This window comes from Paramisgurnus dabryanus, chromosome 22 (genome assembly GCF_030506205.2).
Source record: "Paramisgurnus dabryanus chromosome 22, PD_genome_1.1, whole genome shotgun sequence".
NCBI classification, from domain to species: domain Eukaryota; kingdom Metazoa; phylum Chordata; class Actinopteri; order Cypriniformes; family Cobitidae; genus Paramisgurnus; species Paramisgurnus dabryanus.
This window is the reverse complement of record NC_133358.1, coordinates 10,611,794-10,634,931: the sequence shown is the minus strand read 5'-3', so window position 1 is coordinate 10,634,931 and position 23,138 is coordinate 10,611,794. Positions and strand designations below refer to the sequence as shown.

Below are 23,138 nucleotides of genomic sequence, written 5' to 3'. Positions count from 1 at the left end.
AGGTAAAATTTTCAATTTCTTTCTTTCTTTCTTTCTTTCTTTCTTTCTTTCTTTCTTTCTTTCTTTCTTTCTTTCTTTCTTTCTTTCTTTCTTTCTTTCTTTCTTTCTTTTATATCTGGGTTTGTAAATCTGAGGTAAATCTATCCATTATCAAATCTAGTTGTAAGATGTGTTCTTTATTTGTGTGGACCTCTGGGTCACAGTTCGTTAGGTTGGTCAAATTAACCTACTTTTCCTCTACAGATTCCATAATGGAAGGGGACAAAGTAACGTTAAATGGGACACAGTCGTTATTTTTCCTCAGTCTTCCAGATCTGCGCAGTTTGTGTTGTGTCAATCTGTTCTTCCCTGACACCCATGATGACGGAGAGTTGAGAAACATGCAAGTAAAAACCTGCAGGTAGAAAGACAAAGAAATAAATTATATTTATATACATATTGATGGTATTGAAAGTTTAATTTGTAGTTGACGCCTGGCTGAAGTTGTATGTTATTCAAATATCTAAATAATACACTATAAAGATACAGTTTGTATAGAGCCCAAAGACAGCAGTTAAGATCCTCCTTTTAGGTCCTCCAGGCTGCTGTAAAGTAAATTTTCTTTTCAAAAGATTATTATTTTACTTATTTATCTAAGTATCAAGTATTAAAACAGCTACAATCACAGTTATTATTCTGATACTATTAATGTTTTATTTCTCTCTTTTAGAGAACTTGTGCTTTTATATTCAAACATTGTTGCCTCACCTGTTTTGGGTCAATTTGGGGGTATCACTGTTGTAATGACAGTAAGTATGGCATTTTTAGCCTTATCTTGAGCTATGATCAGTGGTAAGTCACAAATACTCTGACTGGGTTATTAATAATGTGGTGTTAATAATGTTCAATAATTAAATAGGTCTGTTTTATGTGTACAGATTTCACATTTGTGTTTTTTGTTATTTACATTTATGCATTTGGCAGATACTTACAGTGCATTACAAAGTATACATTTTATCAGTATGTGTGTTCCCTTCGAACCCATGACCTTTTACGCTGCTAATGCAATCCTTTACCACTGAGCTATACAGGAGTCACGCACAAATTATTATGTTATTTATGTAAATTGATGACTTAAATTAGTGTCAAAATAAATTTCAAAAAAGAAATTCCATCTTAGGCAAAACACTTATTATTTATATTGCATTGCTTGTCATTGCATGCTATCGTGCTTCTTTTTTACGAGAGTTCGTGATATCTGCATCACCTTGCGTGCATGTGCACCTGTCAGTAAAGTGTGTGATGTTGCATGTGCGTGACTTTCAATCTGTGGGTGCATTTGTGTGCGTGTCAGCAGATCTCGTGCTAAGGCATGTCCCGTGCAAAGCAAAATATTTATGGCGCATTCCACACACTCTTCCTGTCCTGAACTGAGACCAGTTAAATCACTTCAGAAAGGAAGTGTCAAAGGGAGCTAACAAGACTTCCAGTGTTGCCCCTCAGTAGTGCCACTGATTCAAATCTGGTGTGCATTTTTCCAGAGTTGTGTAAATGTTGTGAATGTGTTGTCAGACTTCAATGGGGACACTAGTGAATAATTGACAATGTTGTGCTTATGTAACCATCATGCCTTTTGTACTTGTGTAGCCAAAAAGGGAAAGGCAACATACCTTTGAAGCGATGCAACTCAACAGCAGTCCTTCCTCATCAGATTTGTCCCTTATCCCATGTAACCTGAACTTGGTGTTTTTGTTTACTGTCTATTTGAATTGTCTTTCATCCTTGCATCTTTCTTAGAATGCGTTTCACGAGAAAGGCATCATTCAGGCTTTTGCACGGACACATGGTATGCAGGTTAGTTATTTTTTTGGCCCTTTACAAAAGCAGTCACTGACAGTGACTTTAAACTGGGGTTGTATATACAGCCAAATATCAAAATTACACCATGGTTTTACCCACCCTCAAGCAATCTGAGATACATATGTCCATCATCTTTCAGTCAAACACATTTGGAGTTATTTTAGTAAATATCCTTGCTCTCCCAAGTTTTATAATTGTAGAAAACAGGGATCAGGGAACAACTGACTTTAAAGCCTAAAAGTGCATTCATCCTTCACAGAGGTAATCCATACGGCTCTAATGAATTAGTAAAGGTGTGGATAATCGATTTGACATCCAGAAAAATATCCAGATTTCAAACATTATGAACTGTAATAACTACCTTCCATCTTGGACTTGTGCGATTTTTTGCAAGAGTTTTAGTGTAATGAGCGTTCGTTGCCATAGGTACGTTTGCGTAGAGACTTGTGAATTGAGTGAGTCCAAGATGGCGTTGTTACCGGAAACTAGTTATAATAGTTTATAAAGTTTGATATATGGATATTTTTCACATCGATTACCCACAACATACCTTGATTAACCCATTGGAGCCGTGTGGATTACTTCTGTGAAGGATGGATGCACTTTTTAGGCTTCAAAGTCAGACATTGTTCCCTGATTCCTGTTTTCTTCCCGTTATATGCTTGGAGAAGCAAGCACATTTATAACTACTGTATGTTGCTCAATGAGTTCAGTCTTAATTTAAACCCAGTGACCCTTTAATGTGATACACCAATGAGAATTCACTTATGTTTTTCTATATAGTAATATTAATAAATATTCTATGTAGTAATAGTAACAAAAGAATAGGCAGATAATATGGCAAAACTTTGAGAACATGACATTTAAACCAAATAAGAACAGCTGATGTGCTTTTTTATTAAAAATAAATAAATCTTTCACATGTTTTTAGCACATGAATGTCTTTTTTCTGCAGTGTACCTGCCCTCAGAAAGCATTGCCTACTGTACTGCAGTCCTGTTTGTCTTATTCTTTGACTGTTAGATTGGCCCCCAAATGGAATAAAGCTGGCAAATATCTTATTGCAGGTGAGAGGCAATATCCTTGACACAATACACTAACATAAACCTCATACATTTCCACTTGATTATAGTATAGTGGAATACAGACACTGATTTTCACCTTTGTGGATTTACTTGACATAGGCATTAAACAATTCTGTTTGTGTGAAGCTATAGTCTCTGACTGATTTGTAATCTAACTGTATTGCCTGTGTTACCTTGAAGCTTTTTCTAGTACTGAAATGAGTGATAGATATAGTCTGTTCCCTTCATCTGCAGTACCTTTCTGAGCTAATATTTGTATTACCTTGGCTCAAAGGATGTGACAGCAAAATCTGTTTTTGGTCACTCTCAGTTTATCTCCTAGAAATTGAAAGACAAAATTGAAATAATTGTTACAAATGTATTATAAGGTTCATATCATATTGCTAACTTATACTTAATCCAGAAAATATGTAACATGCATTTACATATATCATAATTGTAAGAGTCATGGTGCGTCATGCAATTATGAATACTGTATATGCTTATAAGTTAAGTCAGTTAGCAGGTCAACCATCAATAGGTTTGGGATTATTGGATATTACTGTAAATACTTTAAAGTGAAAGCCAGTAAGGGACTGGACAGTGTGTGCCCTTGTGTTGGAGGTCGCTCCTTGAAAACTTGTAGTCCTTGAACACGCTTACGACTTTAGTATGGTGTTTATAACTGTCATGGTGTTGGAGGTAGTTAAATAATCTTTCAAAGCTTAGTTTGCAGAGATGGTTTACAGATATTAAATATTTTCTGAATTAATGCATGCGTTACGAAATTGCAGAATTCGTCCATTACAAGTTTACACAATATCTCATTATGCAATTTGAATCATGCAAATCTAAAAATAATGTTTCTTTTTTACAGGAAAGGACTTTCTCAATCACTCTGGTAAACTTAATGCAGTTGGTAGGTGGGAGTTGCCTATATGCTTATGTTAGACAGTTTCCCCTGATTGTTGTCTGGTTAAGCACTATGGAAAACCCCTTTATAAAAAAAAACCAAATTGTATTTCTACTAGTAAAACATTATGTTGTTACAGTATGCTCTCCCAAAGTCTTAGTCACCCCTTTGTTCACCTACTTTACAAAAATCAGCTGATATACACTCATTTCCCTTTAGCCCAGAATACTTTGCTTTAGTCATACTGTAGGCCACAGTTCATGATGTTACACTTTATCATAAAACCTAAATGCCTTGTATGGTTTACTCACTGATGATAACACACAGCTCAGCTTTCTCTCTGTTTGTCTTACCCAATCCCACGCTCTCTTATATTTACTCTCATGTCTTTGTGGCTGTGCTTTTGTTATTCACAGTTTTGGAGCTAAGCATCACAGAGACTCAGCTATGTGTTAGTGTGGAGGCCAACCAAGTCAGACTTCCCCCAGCTGTGGTAAGAAGTCATACACTGTTAGTCTGCAGTCATATCCCAGTTGAGCCTTTTTTAACCTATGAACCACTTTATTGCTATTATAAAAGTGATACACCTTTGGTGTATTTCATACCCTAATCTATCTTACTTTATTGTATGCTCAAGATGAAAACTGGCCCAACAGCTTTTTTTACAAAAATATATTTCTAAGCTGTTGAATTAGATGCTTGATATGTGTATTTTGTTAAAATACTGTCTTTTATTCCACCATAATAAGCAGAGACATAAAAAGACTATTAGTAGGTTGATGTTATTCAGAAACGTAAATAATATGATTCTGTGGTGCTTTCGAAACATTGCTTTGTTTGTTTGAACATGCACCCGGATGTACTGTAACAATATTGGCTTAGCCAAATGGGGCTAGGTGTTTGTCAGACCAATCACAGACGAAGGGGACCTATTTGAAAACTAATTTATTAATTATGGCATAACAATTATAAAGCTGAAATTCTCTTCAAACTGTCTTTATAACTTTCTATCTACATAATTTGTCCGTCATATCTATAAATCAATGTAACAAGCTGTCATATGCAGAGTAAGAGACAGGGCCAGATTTACTAAATGGGGAAAATTAGCACGAAAGCGTCATTCCAAAAAAGAGCTGATGAGAGTGATAATATATATGCGGGTTATTTACTAAAAAGGCGCAAATTAAATAACACAGGCGCAACAGCTGATTTCCATTATGATCAACGCAATCTAATAAGAGCAGCGCAAATTAGTTCAGGGTCGCAATTAGCAGAGCTGATGATGTGCGGGTGATCTACTAATGCCTGATGTGCTTGAGTTCAGCACCACGGACATCACAGCGAAAAATCCGGGGTGTAAAATCCCAGCTAATGAAGCCATAGTACACCAAAAAGAATCCGAGAACAAAAAATGAAGGTTTACAAGAAGTTTTGAAACACTTGGTATTGTGTGACTTCTCCTAGTGCCTCTTTTTATTTAATGAAATAATATGTTCCTCTGGCATTCTAAATAAACTGTTACATGTTAAAAAATCCTCTGCCTTGTACCACGCACTCTCTGATCCATGCGATGCCTCTCCTATCAGCAGCAATTTCAAGAGAAAAATAATTTAAGACAGTTTTTTTTTGGTGTTAAATAATAGCTCAAATACCAGTAATATCACATGTGCAAACATTAGTAAACCGCGTTGCGTGAATCATTCATACTCTCCTCCTAGAAATTTAGAAACTCCTAGAAATACATATGCAAAAAGGTAAGTTGCAAAAATAACTACCACACCTTTCAGAACTAATTATCAAAAAAATTATGGTTTGCAGTGGGGTAAGCTGTTAGTAAATCTGGCCCATAGTCTAACAAACCTTTGTTAGATTGGAAATCTTGTTATACATTCCCTGTTGTAATAATGCAATCTCTTGTCTCTTCTGCCAGATAAAGGATTTTAATTTTCCTACTCCTGTGGTGGAAAACTTCCAGTACACTTATGATGCTGTGCTTTATACAACCATGCCAAATAACTGGTGCCACGTACTACCAAGGTGTGTGTTTGTACTAGTCAAATTGCTTTTAAAATATGTAAAAATGTTTGCACTCCTGTAAAAGCTACTTGATCTTAATCACACAACCTGCTGGAAATTTAACTCATAACTCATAAATTAATACAGATTCTCACTATACTATAGATTCATAGTTTAGGATTTTAACAATGAAAATATGTCAACTTAAAGAAAGACAAAAAGTGTTTTGGGCTTTTATGTTAAATGTATTAAGCAATGTATTAATATTTTTCCTGCATCTTTGGGGTTTGTGTGAGTAGTATGAAGAAAGGTCAGCTCATCAATATCAGTCACAGAATTCCAAAGGAATGTCCATTCCAATCATACTCAGAGTTCCAGAGGCATTGGAATAGCATGGTAAATACAAGCATTAACAAGCATCTTTTCATATATACAGTATTAGCATCTGTTAGGCTGTGTTTACACCTGATATTAAGATGTGTTTAAGTCAATCGGATAACAAGTGGACAATTCTAATTATGCATTTGTAAATGCATTTGACTGGATTGCTTTTGACATCTACTCACCGCCTACCGATCTAAGGTGTAATGTACAGCACAATGTTTTTACATCAGACCTGACTTCTAGTGCAAACCCAGAGTGTTCTGCATGGTCTTTAGGCTTTCAATTCTAAAACTAAAGTGGTTGCTCTATGCGTCTTTAATATTTGTTTCATTTTATGAGTGTGTGAAAGTTGCTCAAGCTTATTTCATCAACTGTTCTGAAATATCTGAGAAAGCCCTTATATACAAAATGTACAAAACATTGTGCTGCCTGTTTATTAACAACAAAAGCAGGGGTATTCTGACGTAATATTAGTGTGCGGTAATATAAACCCATTAATTATCCCGTTCGTGTTTTAAGGACTTGCTCATAGACCATTAAAGTAATCAGGATAGAAGTAGTCGAATGTGGACAAAAGAGACGGATTAAAAAAACAGGTGTGAATGAGAACGTGTAATCCGATCGACCGAAACACCAACTTAATTCCAGATTTAAACTATGCTTCAAAATGAAATAATGACAGTAGAACAAGTCTTTGTTGTAAAAAAGCATACTTTACTATAAAAATTTAACTTGCATAACTTGCCTTGAGGCCAAAATGAAAAAGTTGGGTCTCCAAATGGCTGAACTCCAGTTGACCAGCATGTGTTTGTAGTTAACAGTGTTTCTTACACAGCTTTTGTGACTTCCAGTTGACTTTTATGTAAATTAACTGTCGTCCTGATGTTACAGCCTGCTAAGACGATGGAAGTGTTGCAGTTTTATCGCCCTTTTGTGTTTGTGTGTGCTTGGACACATCGTACAGTTTGTATGCATGTTTTTGCTTTTCAAACTGATCATTTTCTGTTTGGATTATAGGTCAAAATCTAACCTTTGATCACATACAGACTAACTAGCGAGGCTTGGCTCTAACACAAATTTGTCTGTATGTGCAGACATGCACGACTGCCTGTTAATATTGTATATATAACATCTGTTCAAGCCTAAAACACATCCAAATATTTTGCTTGAAAAGTGCTGGTGTACTTGCAAACTTACACCGACAAACATGACAAAATCTGCTTATTGAAAGAAAGCTGTATTCATGTTCCTATTTGTTTTTGACTTGGCCTTCTCTCACTCTTTTCGCTGTTTTTCTCTCTCCAATGGTGTAGTATGGATATCAGCTTCCCTCGGAAAGTGAAGAAAAAGTGATCTACTGCAGTCTGTACTTTAAGGCAATAGGTGAAAAGCTGTTCACGTATCCTTTAGTAAAAACAGATGCTATCAGAGTTGTTTTTTAATGTGTCATGCATCCTCTTTGAGGCTGTTTACACTTGGTATTAAAATGCGGTTTGGTCGATCGGATCACAAGTGGACGACGATAAAAACTGTGTAAATGGGGTGTGAAACGTTTTGAGCTCGTCCACTTCCACATTTAGAGGTAGTCGAAAACGCATTGTGATATAGACGTGCATGTGGTCGAATGTGTTAGTACAGCCACAAAAATAAACATACAGACCACCCCTTATCAGAATAATCAGAATAGAAGTGGTCAAAAGTGTACAAATGAGACTGATCAAAATACAAGATGTGAACGTGAATGTGTCTCTCGTTAACTTGTGATTCGATTGATCAAAATGCATATTGATACCAGGTATAATCAGCTTCGCTCTTATATTCATACACCAATTGGTCACAGTTTTTAAGCTTTTATGTCCCCAATTGCTAATGCTAATGACAGCCTTCAAATGGTTATTATTGATTTTACTGCATTACCAGCAGACATAGCAGTTGTTTTGTCATAATGCTGGAGGTTTATTTTGAAAGCAGTCGAAAGGTTTGTTGTTTAGACTATAAGTTATGCAACATGATAATGACATCTAGTGGTGATGTCCCAGGCAAACAGTTGCCATGAAACAGACTGTTGAGAATTTATCTGTTTGTAATAACATACTGGCCTATGGCTTATTCTTTATTCTCCTATAAAGAATACATTGTGTTAACAGCCAAAGGTAACAAGCATACTGACATGCTACTATGTTTTTTGTATGACATTAGCTTTAGTTTTAATGTTTGTCTTGTGACCTCAATATGTTTAATTCTGCATATTGTGGTATGCAGTTTGCTCTGGACATTGTCATTGTCTGTGGTGAAATGATTCCCAGAATTCTGGGAATTCGACTTCATTCCCAAACATGTTTCTCATTATTAAAATTACATAACCTCATGTTCACATTGGCGCTATAGTTCCATGCACACAAGGGATATGATCCAGTCTGCACTTAAATTACAAATACAAATGAAAGACTATAGTAATAATATTGCTTCAGTAGTGCATTTATAAGATTGTTGAGATTTGTTCATGGTTGTACGGATATGTATCTTTAAACTCATGCCCAGATACCCAATTTGCTGTATCCGCACTCAGCCTGTACAGTGTTTTCCCAGAGTGGACCTGCAGGGGGTGCTGAGCACCTTCATATCAGATCTGTGGACTGGACTGGAAAGTGTTTGTGGTTTTCCAATACAGATGTCCAACAAGCCTTGCTACTACAACAATGAACTGATCAGACCAGTCTCTGAGGTATTACATACACACATGTGTACATAAACATCAGGACACATTTAGTTGCTCAGATACTCAGATTACTCTCATTTTGATGGAAGAATCCATCAATAAAATGTGTGGTGAAGTAGACTCATAAAAACTGTCTTCTGCTTAGTATTACATCTGACATTGGCCCATGGCAAATTTCTTTTGACAAAGCTCATCTGTAGCACAGATGTAAGCACGATTGCACTTTATGGGCCATATGATACACCCGGCGTAATGCAGCAAAAAGTGCGACGCAAGTGGTTTTTTTTTTTTTGCTAGTTTCAGCCCGGCGCAATTGTCATTTTCAAGTTCAGCCCCACGTTTAAATAGGAAATACATTTACGACCATTTTTGCGCCCATGGGCGTTCTGGTCTTAAAACTGAGGTGTGTTCAGGCGCATTGTTGGTGTGTTGCTATTTTGAGGCAACTAGAACTAAAACCTGGTCTAAAGTTTTAAAGTCTAAAGTATCTTACACCCGGCGCAATGCAGCGCAATGCGCGATGCAAGTGTCTTTTGCTAGTTTCCACCCTGCGCAATTATCATTTTCACGTTAAGCGCCACGTTGTTTAAATAGCAAATGCATTTGCGCCCCCTTTTGCGGCCATGGGCGTTCTGGTCTGAAAACGAGGTGTGTTCAGGCGCATTCTTGTCGCGTTGCTATTTTGAGGCAACTAAAATAGACTACGCCATTGACCAACAAGAACCTGCTCTAAAGTCAAAAGTCAATGGCACAATATGTTTTTTTTTGTTATTTAAAGAGCGCGTTAGTAATATGCGCCTAAAAGGGACGACAACGCGGGTTTGCTTAACACATACATGAATGCGCAGCAGCACAAAAAGGCTTTTAAATATGAAAGATTAAAGGATTGAATGTAAAAGATTATTATTGAGTCTCTTGGACATAAATGAGGACTAATTATGAGACGTTAGAAGACAAAAAGAGCTGCTTCACCTGCAGCCTGGTAAGTAAAACCATGCTTTGCTTTAAACAAATGCATCTGTTTTTAAATGTTTTTTTTTTAAATGCTACCTCACGGATTTATTGTACATGATGACTCTGTACCTGTGGATATGGTGAGATGAGAAACATTTTTAAGTAATGCTTAAAAAACTGACGCTGTCCAAGTGCTGAAACGTGTGGAGAGCCGTTTGTAAATTCTTTATCGCATGTTTGTTACAAATAAAAAATGTTTACAATACAAACCTTTTCTTACATACTTGTAAATTATTTTGATGATATTGGATAGCCATACATTTACAGCAATTAAAAGTATGCTTTTTTACTTCCATGACTAAAAGAAAACAGGTTTTAAAGGTTTTAATTTAAAAATAACACAGTTATTTAACATTATTACACGGCTCTCTGGAATGCTTGATTCTGATTGGTCAGTTGAGACATTTGCAGGTTCGTTCTTTTCGAATAATAACCGCTCCAAAATAATAACGCATAGCCGGACTACTTGCACAAGTAAAATCGTTCCGCGCCAATAAAGATCAATAAAGATTACTGTCTGTTTGGCGCCATCTTGTGACAAACACTCGACAACCACGACAAGACACAGAGAGCTTACTGAGACTGAACTTGACAAAATAGAGCATGACAGCTACGAAGCCAACACACAAAAAAATACAGAATGGGCATTAAAACTTCTCAAAGACTGGCTAAAAGAGAAAAAATGGAGACAAGTATGAAGCAGAGGATCTTAATAAGGTATTACGATCATTTTATGCATCTTTGCAAAGTTTCGCGGAAGGATAAAAATGTTAATTTAAAACAAATATGCCAATAAAATGTTTCAAATTCATATTCATGTCCAGTTTTTTTTTCTTATGTGGCAAGTAGCCGTGTAATAAGCGGGATAATGTAGAGGCAGCCGGTAGTTATTGGGAAATAAGCCCCTTCAGTGTGATACAAGACCCTCCGCTTCGCGTCGGGTCCTGATCACACTGTCGGGGCTTATTTCCCAATAACTACCGGCTGCCTCTACATTATCCCTTACTTATTCTTAAACTGGGGATCTTTTTCCTCCGCTTAGTTTTTCAGTTTACAAAGTCAGTCATATAAATAGGGATAAGACATAGCGCCAGCACAACTGGCTTTTAAAGGGGATGAGAGCTGAGTCTCTCATTGGTTTATTGCATGTTACGCCCAAAATACTCCCATTAATCATTAAAAAAAAGGACCAACCCTTTTCGACCATGCGCTCGGCGCACACACCGGGCCCTATTTTAACGATCTAAGCGCATTGTCTAAAGCGCACATCGCAACGTCTAAATGGGCGTGTCCGAATCCACTTTTGCTAATTTAACGACGGGAAAAATGGTTTTTGCGCCGAGCGCATGGTCGAAAAGTGTAGGTCCTATTGTAATGGGAGTATTTTGGGCGTAACGTGCAGTAAACCAATGAGAGTCACAGCTCTCATCCCCTTTAAAAGCCAGTTGCTCTGGCGCTATGTCTAATCCCTATTTAGATGACGGACTTTGTAAACTGAAAAACTAAGCGGAGGAAGAAGATCCCCAGTTTAAGATTAATGTTAAATAATTGTGTTGTTTTTCCACTTGTATTGAAATTGTTATTTTTTTATTAAAACCTTTAAAACCAGTTTTCTTTTAGTCATGGAAGTAAAAAAGCAGGCTTTTAATTGCTTTAAATGTATGGCTATCCAATATCACCAAAAAATAATTTACAAGTATGTAAGATAAGGTTTGTACTCTAAAAATACTTTATTTGTAACAAACAGGAGATAAAGAATTTACAAACGGCTCTCCTCACGTTTCAGCACTTTGGACAGCGTTTTTTTAGCAAAGAGTTTTTTTAAGCATTACTTAAAAATGTTTCTCATCTCACCATATCCACAGGTACAGAGTCATCATATACAATAAATCCGTGAGGTAGCATAAAAAAAAAACATTGTTAAAATATTCCCCATGTAAATAGAGAATCATCATAGCGCGAGCGCAACTGGCTTTTAAAGGGGATGAGAGCTATGACTCTCATTGGTTTATTGAACGTTACGCCCAAAACACACCCATTACTCATTACGAGAATAGAAACAACCCTTTCAGACTGTGTGCTAGGTGCATAGACAATTTTCCCCATTGTTTAATTAGTAAAAGTGGATTCAGACACGCCCTTTTAACTGTGCACCATGCACTTTAAACCATGCGCTTAGATCGTTAAAATAGGGCCCAAAGAGTTAAATCTATCAAAAGTCATATGCTACCCCGCTTTTACATTCACGTTACAGGTAAAATTGAAGAAATTTTACATTTTGATTAATTTCCCAGTCCTATTATTTCAACAATCAGGTGCTTCTTGTTTCACAATCAACACAAACTTTCAAGAATAGAGACCTCAGGGATCTTTGGATAACTGACAAAATCCCGAAAGTGCTTTCCAAATATAATTACAAAATGTTTATGCAGTCTGTCTCATAATTCAATCCATCAGTTAGTGGGAATAATGCCATTTAAAACATATCACATGCGAGTTTCCAGTCAGAACAATACCTGACACTACATTAGCTCATTTCTTCCAGTCTGTTGTTGTTGGCGCACGCAAGAGATTCAGACAGTCGGGCCAGATGGACTGAGGTTTAATTTATGCCGGTCAGAGCTGCACGTTGACATTATTACACTATGACAAATGCTTGTGAAATCTGATTTGAAACGCAATACGTGTCAATTCCTGTGTTAGTAAAGATGGAAACTGGTGTTCAGGAAGCTTTCATTAATAGCATAACATCATGATTGATAATGATGGTGATGGGAACAGCAGTGATTAACTGACTCTGTTTAATTTATGCCGGGTGAATAAATAGCACATTAGCTCCTGCAACGTAATTCAGAGTTGGTCACTTAACTAAGCCAAACCTCACAGATGTCTTTATGGGTCTTGGGTCTGTTAAACCTCACAGCTCTGGAGGTAAAGGAAGCCTGCCATGATGTAACAGACTTTATATCCATTCCCTATACTGCTTAGGGTCACTGGAAGTGCTGGAGTCTGTCCCAGCCTGTCTCAGGCCTAAGGCAGGGAAACTGGACAGATGGCTTATAGCCCAATAGTTAATTTTTGTGTATAATTTCAAATAGCTCGTGAACTCGGTTCTGTTTGAACCTAAGGGTTTTACAAACTGATGGACAATTGGAAAGCACTTGGTGGGGACCGATTCCAACCTATTTTTTTGTTGTTGTTGTTAAATTGCAATATTTCCTGTTTGGTTTCCGTAATCATTCTTGTACTAAACATTTATTTTCATGGAAAACTGTAAATATTAGACCAGTTTTTCCCAACCCTGTTCCTGGAGGCACACCAACACTACACAGTTTCCAACTTTTCCTAATCAAACACACCTGAAGCCACTCATCAGCTCATTAGGAGAGACTCCAAAATGGGAAATAATGGGGTCAGATGTGGGAGACATCCAGAACAATGCTGGTGTGCCTCCAGGAAAATGGTTGCGAAATGCTGCATTAGATTTCATATTTCCACATGCTATCCAACACGTTACATCATTTATGGCGATTTAGTCTTTTTGAGAAAATTGCAAATGTTATGTTGATGCATTTGATGATCTTGTTTGTCTGTGAGGTATAAAGTGAATGCTCGGGAAATCAAATAAACCTAAATATAGCAAAAGCATTTTTTATAGCTTTTCTTCATGATTTGTGTACATATCACTAATACACAAACTTTTCTTTCTTCGGATTTTAGTACTCCGGAACCCTGCCTGTAAATCTAACTACAGACCACAGGATCAGCACTGTGCCAAACCATACACCCATCAGCAGCAGCCTACAGGACACAGCTCGACATGACTCGTCTGGGAAACGGACTGAAAAGAAAAAACATTCCAGTTTGGTGTCATCTTTTGACCACAAAACGTGGCCTTTCCTCAACCCGAAAACTCCCACACATGTTAATTTTACAGAGAGCCAGTCACAGTCTGTGTTTCTGAGACCAAAACTTGTGCCAGTCTTCAGAAGCCAATCACACACCTGCCACGAAAATGTGACATTGATTCCTACAGAGAGACAGCAAAGGGGACTGGAAGGACAGAAGAAGCTGACAGCAGTCGTACCCCCTTTGTCGTCTACCTGCCTGCAGTCATCCAAGCCCCAGTCCTCTACACCTCCAGTCCATTCCTACAAGTTTTCCAGGTCAAAACCTGATCGTGTGACCTTACCCTTTTTTAAGGGGCAGATGGCCCACAGTGGAGTCACTAAAGTTCTTCCAAACCAGCCTTTTGTACAGAGACATCCCCAAATTTGCGAGATCTCCGGTAAAAGAGGAGTAAGTCATGCCTACAAACATCACACAAAATTGAAGTCACTTATACTGCCCTCCAAATGCTTAGTGCAGTAACTACGCCAACACTAAAATCCAGAAAAATGCCCTTAAAGTTTTTACACCAGGCAGGCACACGCATGTTTCTCTGAAATGGGACAAAATTTAACCAGGAGACTTTATCACAAGACACATCAGATCTCACAAAGCCTATTTCAACCCTTTACTTAAAGGATTAGTCCATTTTCTTAAAAGAAAAATCCAGATAATTTACTCACCACCATGTCATCCAAAATGTTGATGTCTTTCTTTGTTCAGTCGAGAAGAAATTAGGTTTTTTGAGGAAAACATTGCAGGATTTTTCTCATTTTAATGGACTTTAATAGAGCCCAACATTTAATACTTAACTCAACACTTAACAGTTTTTTTCAACGGAGTTTCAAAGGACTATAAATGATCCCAAACGAGGCATAAGGGTCTTATCTAGCAAAACGATTGACAATAAAAATAACAAATATGCACTTTTAAACCACAACTTCTCGTCATGTAGATCCGGTCGTGATGCGCCAGCTGACCCCACGCAATACGTCATGACGTCAAGAGGTCACAGAGGACGAACGCGAAACTCCGCCCCAGTGTTTACAAGTGTGTTGAAAGAGGACCGTTCCTACGTTGTTGTATGTCAACTGATACTAATTAATGTCTTTGTGTCAGTTTATTGTTTACAATGGTCCGCAAATGTGCGTTTTATATATGTAACACGTGACCTCCCTACATCACTACGCATTTACGTTAGATCGCGCTGGACTGGACCTACACGAAAAGTTGTGGTTTAAAAGGGTATATTTTTAATTTTTCTTGTCAAAAATGACAATCGTATTGCTAGATAAGACCCTTATGCCTCGTTTGGGATTGTTTATAGTCCTTTGAAAAAAACTGTTAAGTGTTGAGTTAAGTATTAAATGTTGGGCTCTATTAAAGTCCATTAAAATGAGAAAAATCCTGCAATGTTTTCCTCAAAAAACATAATTTCTTCTGGACTGAACAAAGAAAGACATATTGAATCAACATTTTGGATGACATGGTGGTGAGTAAATTATCTGGATTTTTCTTTTAAGAAAATTGAATATTCCTTTAATTTTGACCAAATGCGTAGTTACTGTGCTTTGGCTTTGAAGGGCAGTATACTATTCCTATACTTGATGCTGGGTACTTTCTCTAACACAAAATGTGTTTGTACTGTGAACATGAGTGATTTAATGAACCTGAATGAGTTTAAATACAGGATGATGCTGAGTTGTAGACAGAAATGTGTGTGGGTGCTGCTTCTGATGGATCTTCCTTCATCAATTTTCAGGGAGACACTTTTGAGTCACAACCAAAGAGACTCAAACCGAGTGTGCTGGATGTGGAAGAGTATGCCAAAAGAAATCAGGTACTTTAGTGTTTGATTACAGAAAAGATTGAATGTTGCCAATGCTGGCTCCATGTTATGGCTTGATGTGTGTCCTTGGACAATAAAATCGATATTTTTTATACATTGTGCTGTTTGTACCATTCTCAGCAGAGTTTGCCAAAGAACACATCAAAATCTCATTATTTTGTTTGACATTATACATATAACTGTATAACTGTACATTATACATGTTATATGCAGGACCATACAGAATCTGTGATTTACACAGTTACATTTACTCATTTCCCATTTGTGTTTATAAATATTTTATTAGTATTTAGTTCATGAATATTTTGGCTATGTAATGGTTTAACAGCTACCACTAAAGTACATTATGTTGAATTCTACAGATTTTCTCGTCAATATAAGATAATGAACAAAAAATAGTTGCTAAATTGTTTTTCATTATACTTTTTAATACAGAATATTTTAAAACCTTTCTTAATGAAATTAATTTAAATAGATGCATAGAGGTTGTTATTTTTTGTCTGTTCTCAGCTCTCGAAGGTCAACTCTGTGACTCTGCAGGCGTGGTTGAAGAGTCGAGGGGTCAGCGTGTGCTCAAAGGTTAAGAAAGAGGAGCTAGTGTCAAAGGTTATGCAATGTCTGAGTGAAAACTAGGCAGAGGAGCCACATCTAGAATGGATGCCTAAGTGTTGGGTTACCAGAGCACTACGCTGTAGTAACACAACGCTATATCTTTCCACCTACAGTAAGTTCTTGTTTGGTGTACTAATAATCGTTCTTGACAGTTTGAACATGAGTTTGCAGTTAGCTGTTCAATGCTACAGCATTTCATTTAGGCAAGACCAAGAATGTTATTTGAGCTTAAATATGTCTGTTTAAATAGATATTTGCTTTGAAAAAAGTTGTGGATAAACATTGTCATAAGACATAAACATCTTACTGTAATTACATGATGTAATTTTTCGTCGTCTTGTTTAGTATTTAGTCAATTGCTGACTTTAATCCATTAACACAAGAAAAGATACTAAGTGAACACAATACATAGATTATTGGAGTTTTCAATAAAGGTTTTTCAAGTTTTCATTTTGTCTTTTAAAAGTCTTCAGAAAAACAGAAACAAATGCCAATTGGAGATCAAATGCAAAACTTTTTAAGTGTGTCTAACATATTTTCTTGTAAATAAGCGCTTTATTAGGCTCTTATGTTTAGGTTCAGTAATTTCACTTGGCAATGAAAAGCGTATTAGTCAGTAATTGAAATGCCTTATTTTCACAAATGTCATTTTCACCTTAGTAACTCATTCGCCACCAGCCTTTTCTTTTTTAAAGTTGCCCGGCAGCATTTTTTGTGATTTTCACATAGGTTTCCAAAAAAAAATTCCATGAAAATTTTTTTCTAAAAATATATAAACTTACACATACCAAATGAAAAAAAAAACCTCTGCTTTCAAACAAACAATAAACAAACAAACAAAACGGGAAAAACTTATTTATATTCTTTCTCTGCTTATAAACTCCTAAATATGGGTATTTTTCTTCAAAAATATTTCTTTTTTTTGCACAAAAGCTAAAATAATTGCAATTTTTTAAAAAAGGAAATTAAGTTAAAGATCAGATTCAGAATGATTATCAAAACATAAACGCAGTATTAAATTAATAAATATTTTTTGCTTCAGTTATTTTATACATTTTTTATAGATCATCTAGTGGATGATCGCGGTAATACATATAACCCTAAAACCTTATCAGTAACACTTTTTTATGCAAATGTTTTCTCTTAAATGACGAGATATCTCGTCAATGGCGGGGAAAAACTACATTTTATTAATAAATTTGACTGTCTTGCATGCAAGCTTTTTTGGCATAAACCTCTACTTCTAAAAAATTCCCTTCTTTGAACATGCACTGTCGTTGATCCATTTTATCTTGCATCTAGAAGACTAGGACTTTGCTGCTGATAGCATTCGTTTAATATCATTATCCCGTTTTGACAGAGGTGACGTTTAGCGACTTTTGCAAGTGAGCTCCTCAATTGTTGGTATACTATAGTATAGCTATAAGATTAAATTAGGTAACATACCACAGAAACATGGCCTTTACAGTTTTTTTAGTTTGTATCTTGGCTAACATGAGCACAGTTTGAATCCTTGAAACCTTATTGATTTCTAGGACAGATACAGCAGAAATGTTTGATTGTTCCAGGCACTATTACTTTCAAACCTATGTGAAGCAATCCTGCAAACCATTAAAACTAAATTTTAGACCACAATGAATATCGCTGTTACAAAACGCCAATGCAAGCATGGCGATGACTTTCAGCAACCTCAATGACGCCACAGACTCCAAAGCTCTTGACAGAAATGGAAATGAGGCCCAGCCACTTCAATGGCTAATGATAGGGCCCAAACACATGCTCTCCGTATCTTAAAGAACAAGATTGCTCTTGTCTTTTTGCCCTTCATTCTTAAAAGAGCTTATTGACCCATACAAATCTGGCTTGAATGCGTGTGGTAATTACAGTAGGCAGCCATGCTACAGCATGTATGCACCTCTGCAGGGTGATTTTATATCAGAAGTAAAGTTTATTTTGCATATAAGAGTTTTGAATGTGAAACTTACTTCCAATCACCGCCTCAGCGACTGATGCAGGGTTTAAAATTAACACTTTACTCACTAGACAATTTGACTACTAAACTTTAAAGTTACCAACTATTCAGGACTTTTGCTAGCCATAAAAAGAAATAAACCAGATTAACTGTCACATTTTTATTTATAAACATCTATTAAATATTGTATTATTATTATTTTTGATAAAATCTGAATTTCATATTATTCAAACAAAATTATGTTATCCTACCATCTTCTTCCGTTCTCTTACATCCTTGTCCTTTTCACCAAACTGTCTTTTAGATCAGATCAAATCAACAGCGTACAATAAACATCAGACAAAGCTAAGTAATAAGTTCACACTAATATAAGGATTATTAAAAACTATATTGGGACCAGTGGGTTCAAAGAGTGGCTCAGACAAATTAAGTTTTGAGGAAAGGTATATCATCATTTGTTTGCATACTTCATATGCTGACCTTAATCACACACCAGCTTATGTGTGTGAATAAGATTAGTCATGTCACTGTAGATTAATTTCAGATCTTTCATCAGTGCACCCCTGAACTTACTTTTGTTTAAAAGCCAGAAGGAACGCCAAAAATTCCTCAGTTTCCTGCGTGCTTGTTCATGCTCCCCTCCTAGGTAGGATACAAGCCTCAGGACATATCTACTGCTCTAATTGAGACTGTTAACTGAGTTATGGCCTGCCAGGCTGTATCTACAAGCACAAACTGATTTTTGGATTAAAATAGTGTACCACTGTCATTTATGAAAGCTTTTTAAATTGACAGGATTTTTATGATAGTAGATAACCCACATAAAGGGCCATTAACATTAACAATAACTATAAAAAATATAGTTAAAAAATTATTTTATATTAAAGAGAATATCGGAGTTTACACTACAACTATAGATGCAATGAAATATATTGTTGGGATCACTTTCTGAGCTATTTTTTTTTCAACTGATAAATGATAAACCATTGACAGCCAATCAAATATAGTTGAATCTAAAGTGCACACACATTTGAAATGGCAGATGACATGGTGGAGAAGCTCATTGCTGAGGTCCATAACATAAAATGACCTCAGGTATCCAGCGCTGATGCAGTTGCTGTACTGTCAAATTGACTACGTAATCATAAAGCTTTTTATTATTTTTATTCTCACTACGCCAGAAGAGAAGAAAATAGATTATACAAACTTGAGGAAATCTGCTGGTTATAGCCGCTGTGTAAATGCAACAGCATATTTATACATTCAGTGACATGTAAGCATTTTCAAAAGTTTTTATGACAGGAAAGCCATAAAAGGTAAATGATTTTGCATGAGTACCGCACATGTGTGAGCTAATTAGCATAAAGTTATTGTGATCGTCTGGTGGTGTGGATGCTAATAGTTGGTTATCGTTATAGTTAATGTTATAGTTATCGTTATATACAGTAATAGTGAATTATTGAGTCCAATATTACAACAAAAATAGTTCTATAATGCAGTGCTTTTTAATCATATACTCAATTTACATCTTAAAATAGGAATTAAAAAAAATTGAGCAGGTTGATGAAACTTTCTCCAACAGCAAAGTGGTGTTGTACAAATGAGCACCCACAAAGATGAAATCCAGTTCAGTCGTGGTGTAGTTTTGTCTCACATCTTCAACACATATGGCCACATTTTGCTGCCAAGCTGAGAATGATCTCCGTGCTTAATTTGCCCTAATGCATGAAATACCAGAGAGACCTTCCCATCACCAAGTCTCAGAGCAAAGCAGGTGGCAGCTGGTCGTCTTTACCCAGCCTGAAAAAATCATTTAACCCTTAAAAAGCCCTCAATGCTATGCCAACCCCAGCATAGCATTAACTCTTTGGGGTCGGCAAAAATACTTAGATTGCTCTGCTGAATACTTGTCAGACAAACAAAAGATACATTTCTACATAATGCTTGGAATGTCTACTTTTAAATGATGTAAGTGAAATCGAAGACAAATATTCTCATTTTGTGTAAACTGTTTGAATAATAGGAGAGGTACCGTCTTTCTCCTGTCACTTCATTACCTAAAATAAGCTGAGATCGCCACACCCAGCGCTATGACAAGTAAAAGAGCTTAGACAATCCATATGTATAGCTCACACCCCACAATCAAGGGACAGCAATGCCTTATACAGTTTCAGCATTCAGTGCTGTTAATCCTTGTTGTTTTACCGAGTGCAGCAAACAGGACATCTTAATCCTTATTTACTTGCGTATGTCTCCTCACTGCAAGTTCTCAAGACGCGCATGATTCCTTTGTGCTTCTGTCAAGCAGTACGACGTGACGGCCAGACGCATCCTAAAAACCCCGGGCATCATATCTAACGTGCTTTGTGCTATTTCAATAAATGACGCGATTGCAAACAGGACATCTAAAATCTTGTTTATTCGAGCCTGTCTCTGTACAGCAAGTTCATTCCATGCACGATCACATGCCGGCCAGGCATTATTTTGTCCAACACGCGACGGAGTGTTGATGCTGTAAACAAACATGAATTATTGATAAGTTCACCACACTCATCTCTTGCTAAATTTACCATGATTTACTATAATATTTGTTGCTAAACCACAGTAACCAACCAGTTTAATCATGATTCTCTATTAAACATACGGTAATACAAATTGCATTTATCCAAAAACATGGTTGCACTTTTCTGTAGTAAATCCATGGTTTCTATAAGGTGTACTTGTGCAATTATATAAAAATATCTCAATATAAATATAAACATTTAAAAATGAAGCTTTTTCAAAAACCACACATAAACATTTTTCTCTCAATAATACAAACATGTTCATACATATTGCTCACATAATATTGTAGTCCAGTTTGTGCTGAACACAGTGTTATGAGACTTTTGCCATTATTATGTTTAAACAACTTATAAAAGCACAAAGGTCAGTGCAGGTCAAATCTGCTCGATGCAAAATCACCCAGAGGGTAAAACACTGTATTGGATTCATTTTTGTGTGATAAACTTTACAAACAATTATGTGACATTTTTGTTTGAAAAGTGTAACCAAAAGTAAGGAATTTAAAAGTTTCTTATTCTTTGCCTGAAAATGTCAAAATCGTTATCAACTAAATGTTTATGCTGATGTTTAAAACATAAAAAATAATTTGAAATAAACAGTATCCAGTAATCACAAACATCTGGAAACGTCATCATGAAATATTCATTGGTAGAAAGGTGTGGGAACCCACAGTTTGGTCACGCATGAATAGATGTAAAATAAACTGTGTCGAGACTTCTGCATTGCATTAGGTTTAGGAAAAATGTGAAATGTAATTGTAACCGAATTGATGAACTGGTCATCTCCGTGAAAGTCCAGCTGGTGTTTTAGACAGTGGGAGGAAGTATTAAGAGAAAAAGGTCTTCATGGTGCCAGCAAAGCCCGGTTCAAATCGTGCCATCTGGTAGCATGTATGCTTAAGACTTTGCTTACAGGACAAATAGGACTTTCAAAATGGGATTATGAAAGCTTAGCTGCATTGTTTTGGTTTGGCTGCTGTTTATCCAGATAGAAGTTCATGTTTGTGTTTACAGGGCATTCGCTTTTGAATGGGTTGAAATCTGCATGTAGAGCACTGCAGAGAGATTAAGGTCTTTTAGTTTATGTTTGTTTTAGTTTGTAAATCCTGGCCTACAGGCAAAATAACCAGCATAATTGCAACGGCTCTATAACTCATAAGAGCAGTGGCTTTATTTTTCTCTTCTTTTATGAATTAATGTGTGTGAAATGTAGGCAAAAGCTAATCACAAAGCTTGTGGTTTGAGGTCTCTCGTGTTTTCCCTGGAGACATCTGCAGAATATCCCGGTGTCTGGTTTCCATTTCCACACAAGAATGCTAACAGCAGTTGCCTGGATTTTTGTATGTTTTGGAGAGAAAAAATGGTGGAAGAAGTGCTCATGCTTTCCATTAAGTTCACTTTGCTCCTTCAAATCACAATGTCACCCTTTCAGATTCGCTCTCACGGAGGGACTGGTTAATAGAGGTCAGTGTGTAAAAACGATCCATTGTGTTTCTGAACTCGCTGAACTGTACCACAAATGTAAGAATGGGTTTTATTGAAGCGGACTGCCTACAGATAATGCAATATTTTCAGCTTAATTTCATGCCTATTAGTTTCCCTAATAAATGTGGGCATTTGTGTTAACAATTTCTCCAAGGATGACTTATTGATTGAATTTTGTAGCGTTCTGGTTGGTTGCTTGGTCAAAGGAACCCACCCCTATATCTGTATTTGAAGAGCCCACACCCAAACCTCTGTCAAAAAATGAGATACAATGTAATGATAATGACTGAATGCTCTCTGCGCATAATATATGTTTAACAAATACTTCAGCATCAAATCTGCTTAATCTTGGTTTTATGCCACTCGGAAATAGCGCTTTGTTGTCAGAATCAGGGTTCCCACGGGTCCTTGAAATCCTTGAAAGTTTGTGAATCTGGGGGAAAAAATTCAAGGCCCTGGGAAGTTTTTGAAAATATACGTACATAGATACAGGTCATTGAAAGTGCTTGAATCTATTTTATGCAAGAAGTTTTCTGGAAAAAAATCCATATTCCCTGTGTAGTGAAGGATAATATCTTAAAAATTCTAGACTTTTTAAGTAGAGCCCGACCGATATGCATTTTATGGGTCCGATGCCGATACAGATATTAGGGAGTAAAAAAACACCGATAACGATATATCGGCCGATATTCTTTATGTGTATATTATAGTACAGTACACATATACTACAGTATATTATACTACAGCAGGCTACTGTACATATAATACCCTATATACATTAACAGAATATACTATATATAAATACTTTTTTTGCAATGA

At 36.4% G+C, this 23,138-nt stretch overlaps 1 protein-coding gene across 2 annotated transcripts in view; it reads left to right on the top strand.

The window, feature by feature from the left end:
- The first annotated feature begins 171 nt into the window (after positions 1-171).
- Positions 172-23,138, top strand: part of c22h18orf63 (chromosome 22 C18orf63 homolog) — a 25,434-nt gene continuing 2,467 nt past the window's right edge. Inside the window, exons 1-13 of one of the 2 annotated variants that reach the window (XR_012335680.1) lie at positions 172-400; positions 710-788; positions 1,777-1,833; positions 2,795-2,906; positions 3,781-3,822; positions 4,233-4,309; positions 5,747-5,853; positions 6,132-6,228; positions 7,530-7,615; positions 8,758-8,941; positions 13,670-14,248; positions 15,600-15,677; positions 16,197-16,410. Coding sequence is in view for 1 of the 2 variants with exons in the window: in XM_065294749.2 (XP_065150821.2) it covers positions 252-400; positions 710-788; positions 1,777-1,833; positions 2,795-2,906; positions 3,781-3,822; positions 4,233-4,309; positions 5,747-5,853; positions 6,132-6,228; positions 7,530-7,615; positions 8,758-8,941; positions 13,670-14,248; positions 15,600-15,677; positions 16,197-16,319 (1,770 nt within the window). In the remaining variant the exon portion in view is untranslated. Of the gene's footprint in view, positions 401-709; positions 789-1,776; positions 1,834-2,794; positions 2,907-3,780; positions 3,823-4,232; positions 4,310-5,746; positions 5,854-6,131; positions 6,229-7,529; positions 7,616-8,757; positions 8,942-13,669; positions 14,249-15,599; positions 15,678-16,196; positions 16,747-23,138 lie in introns of those variants that run through there. The other variant, XM_065294749.2, reaches the window with a different exon arrangement.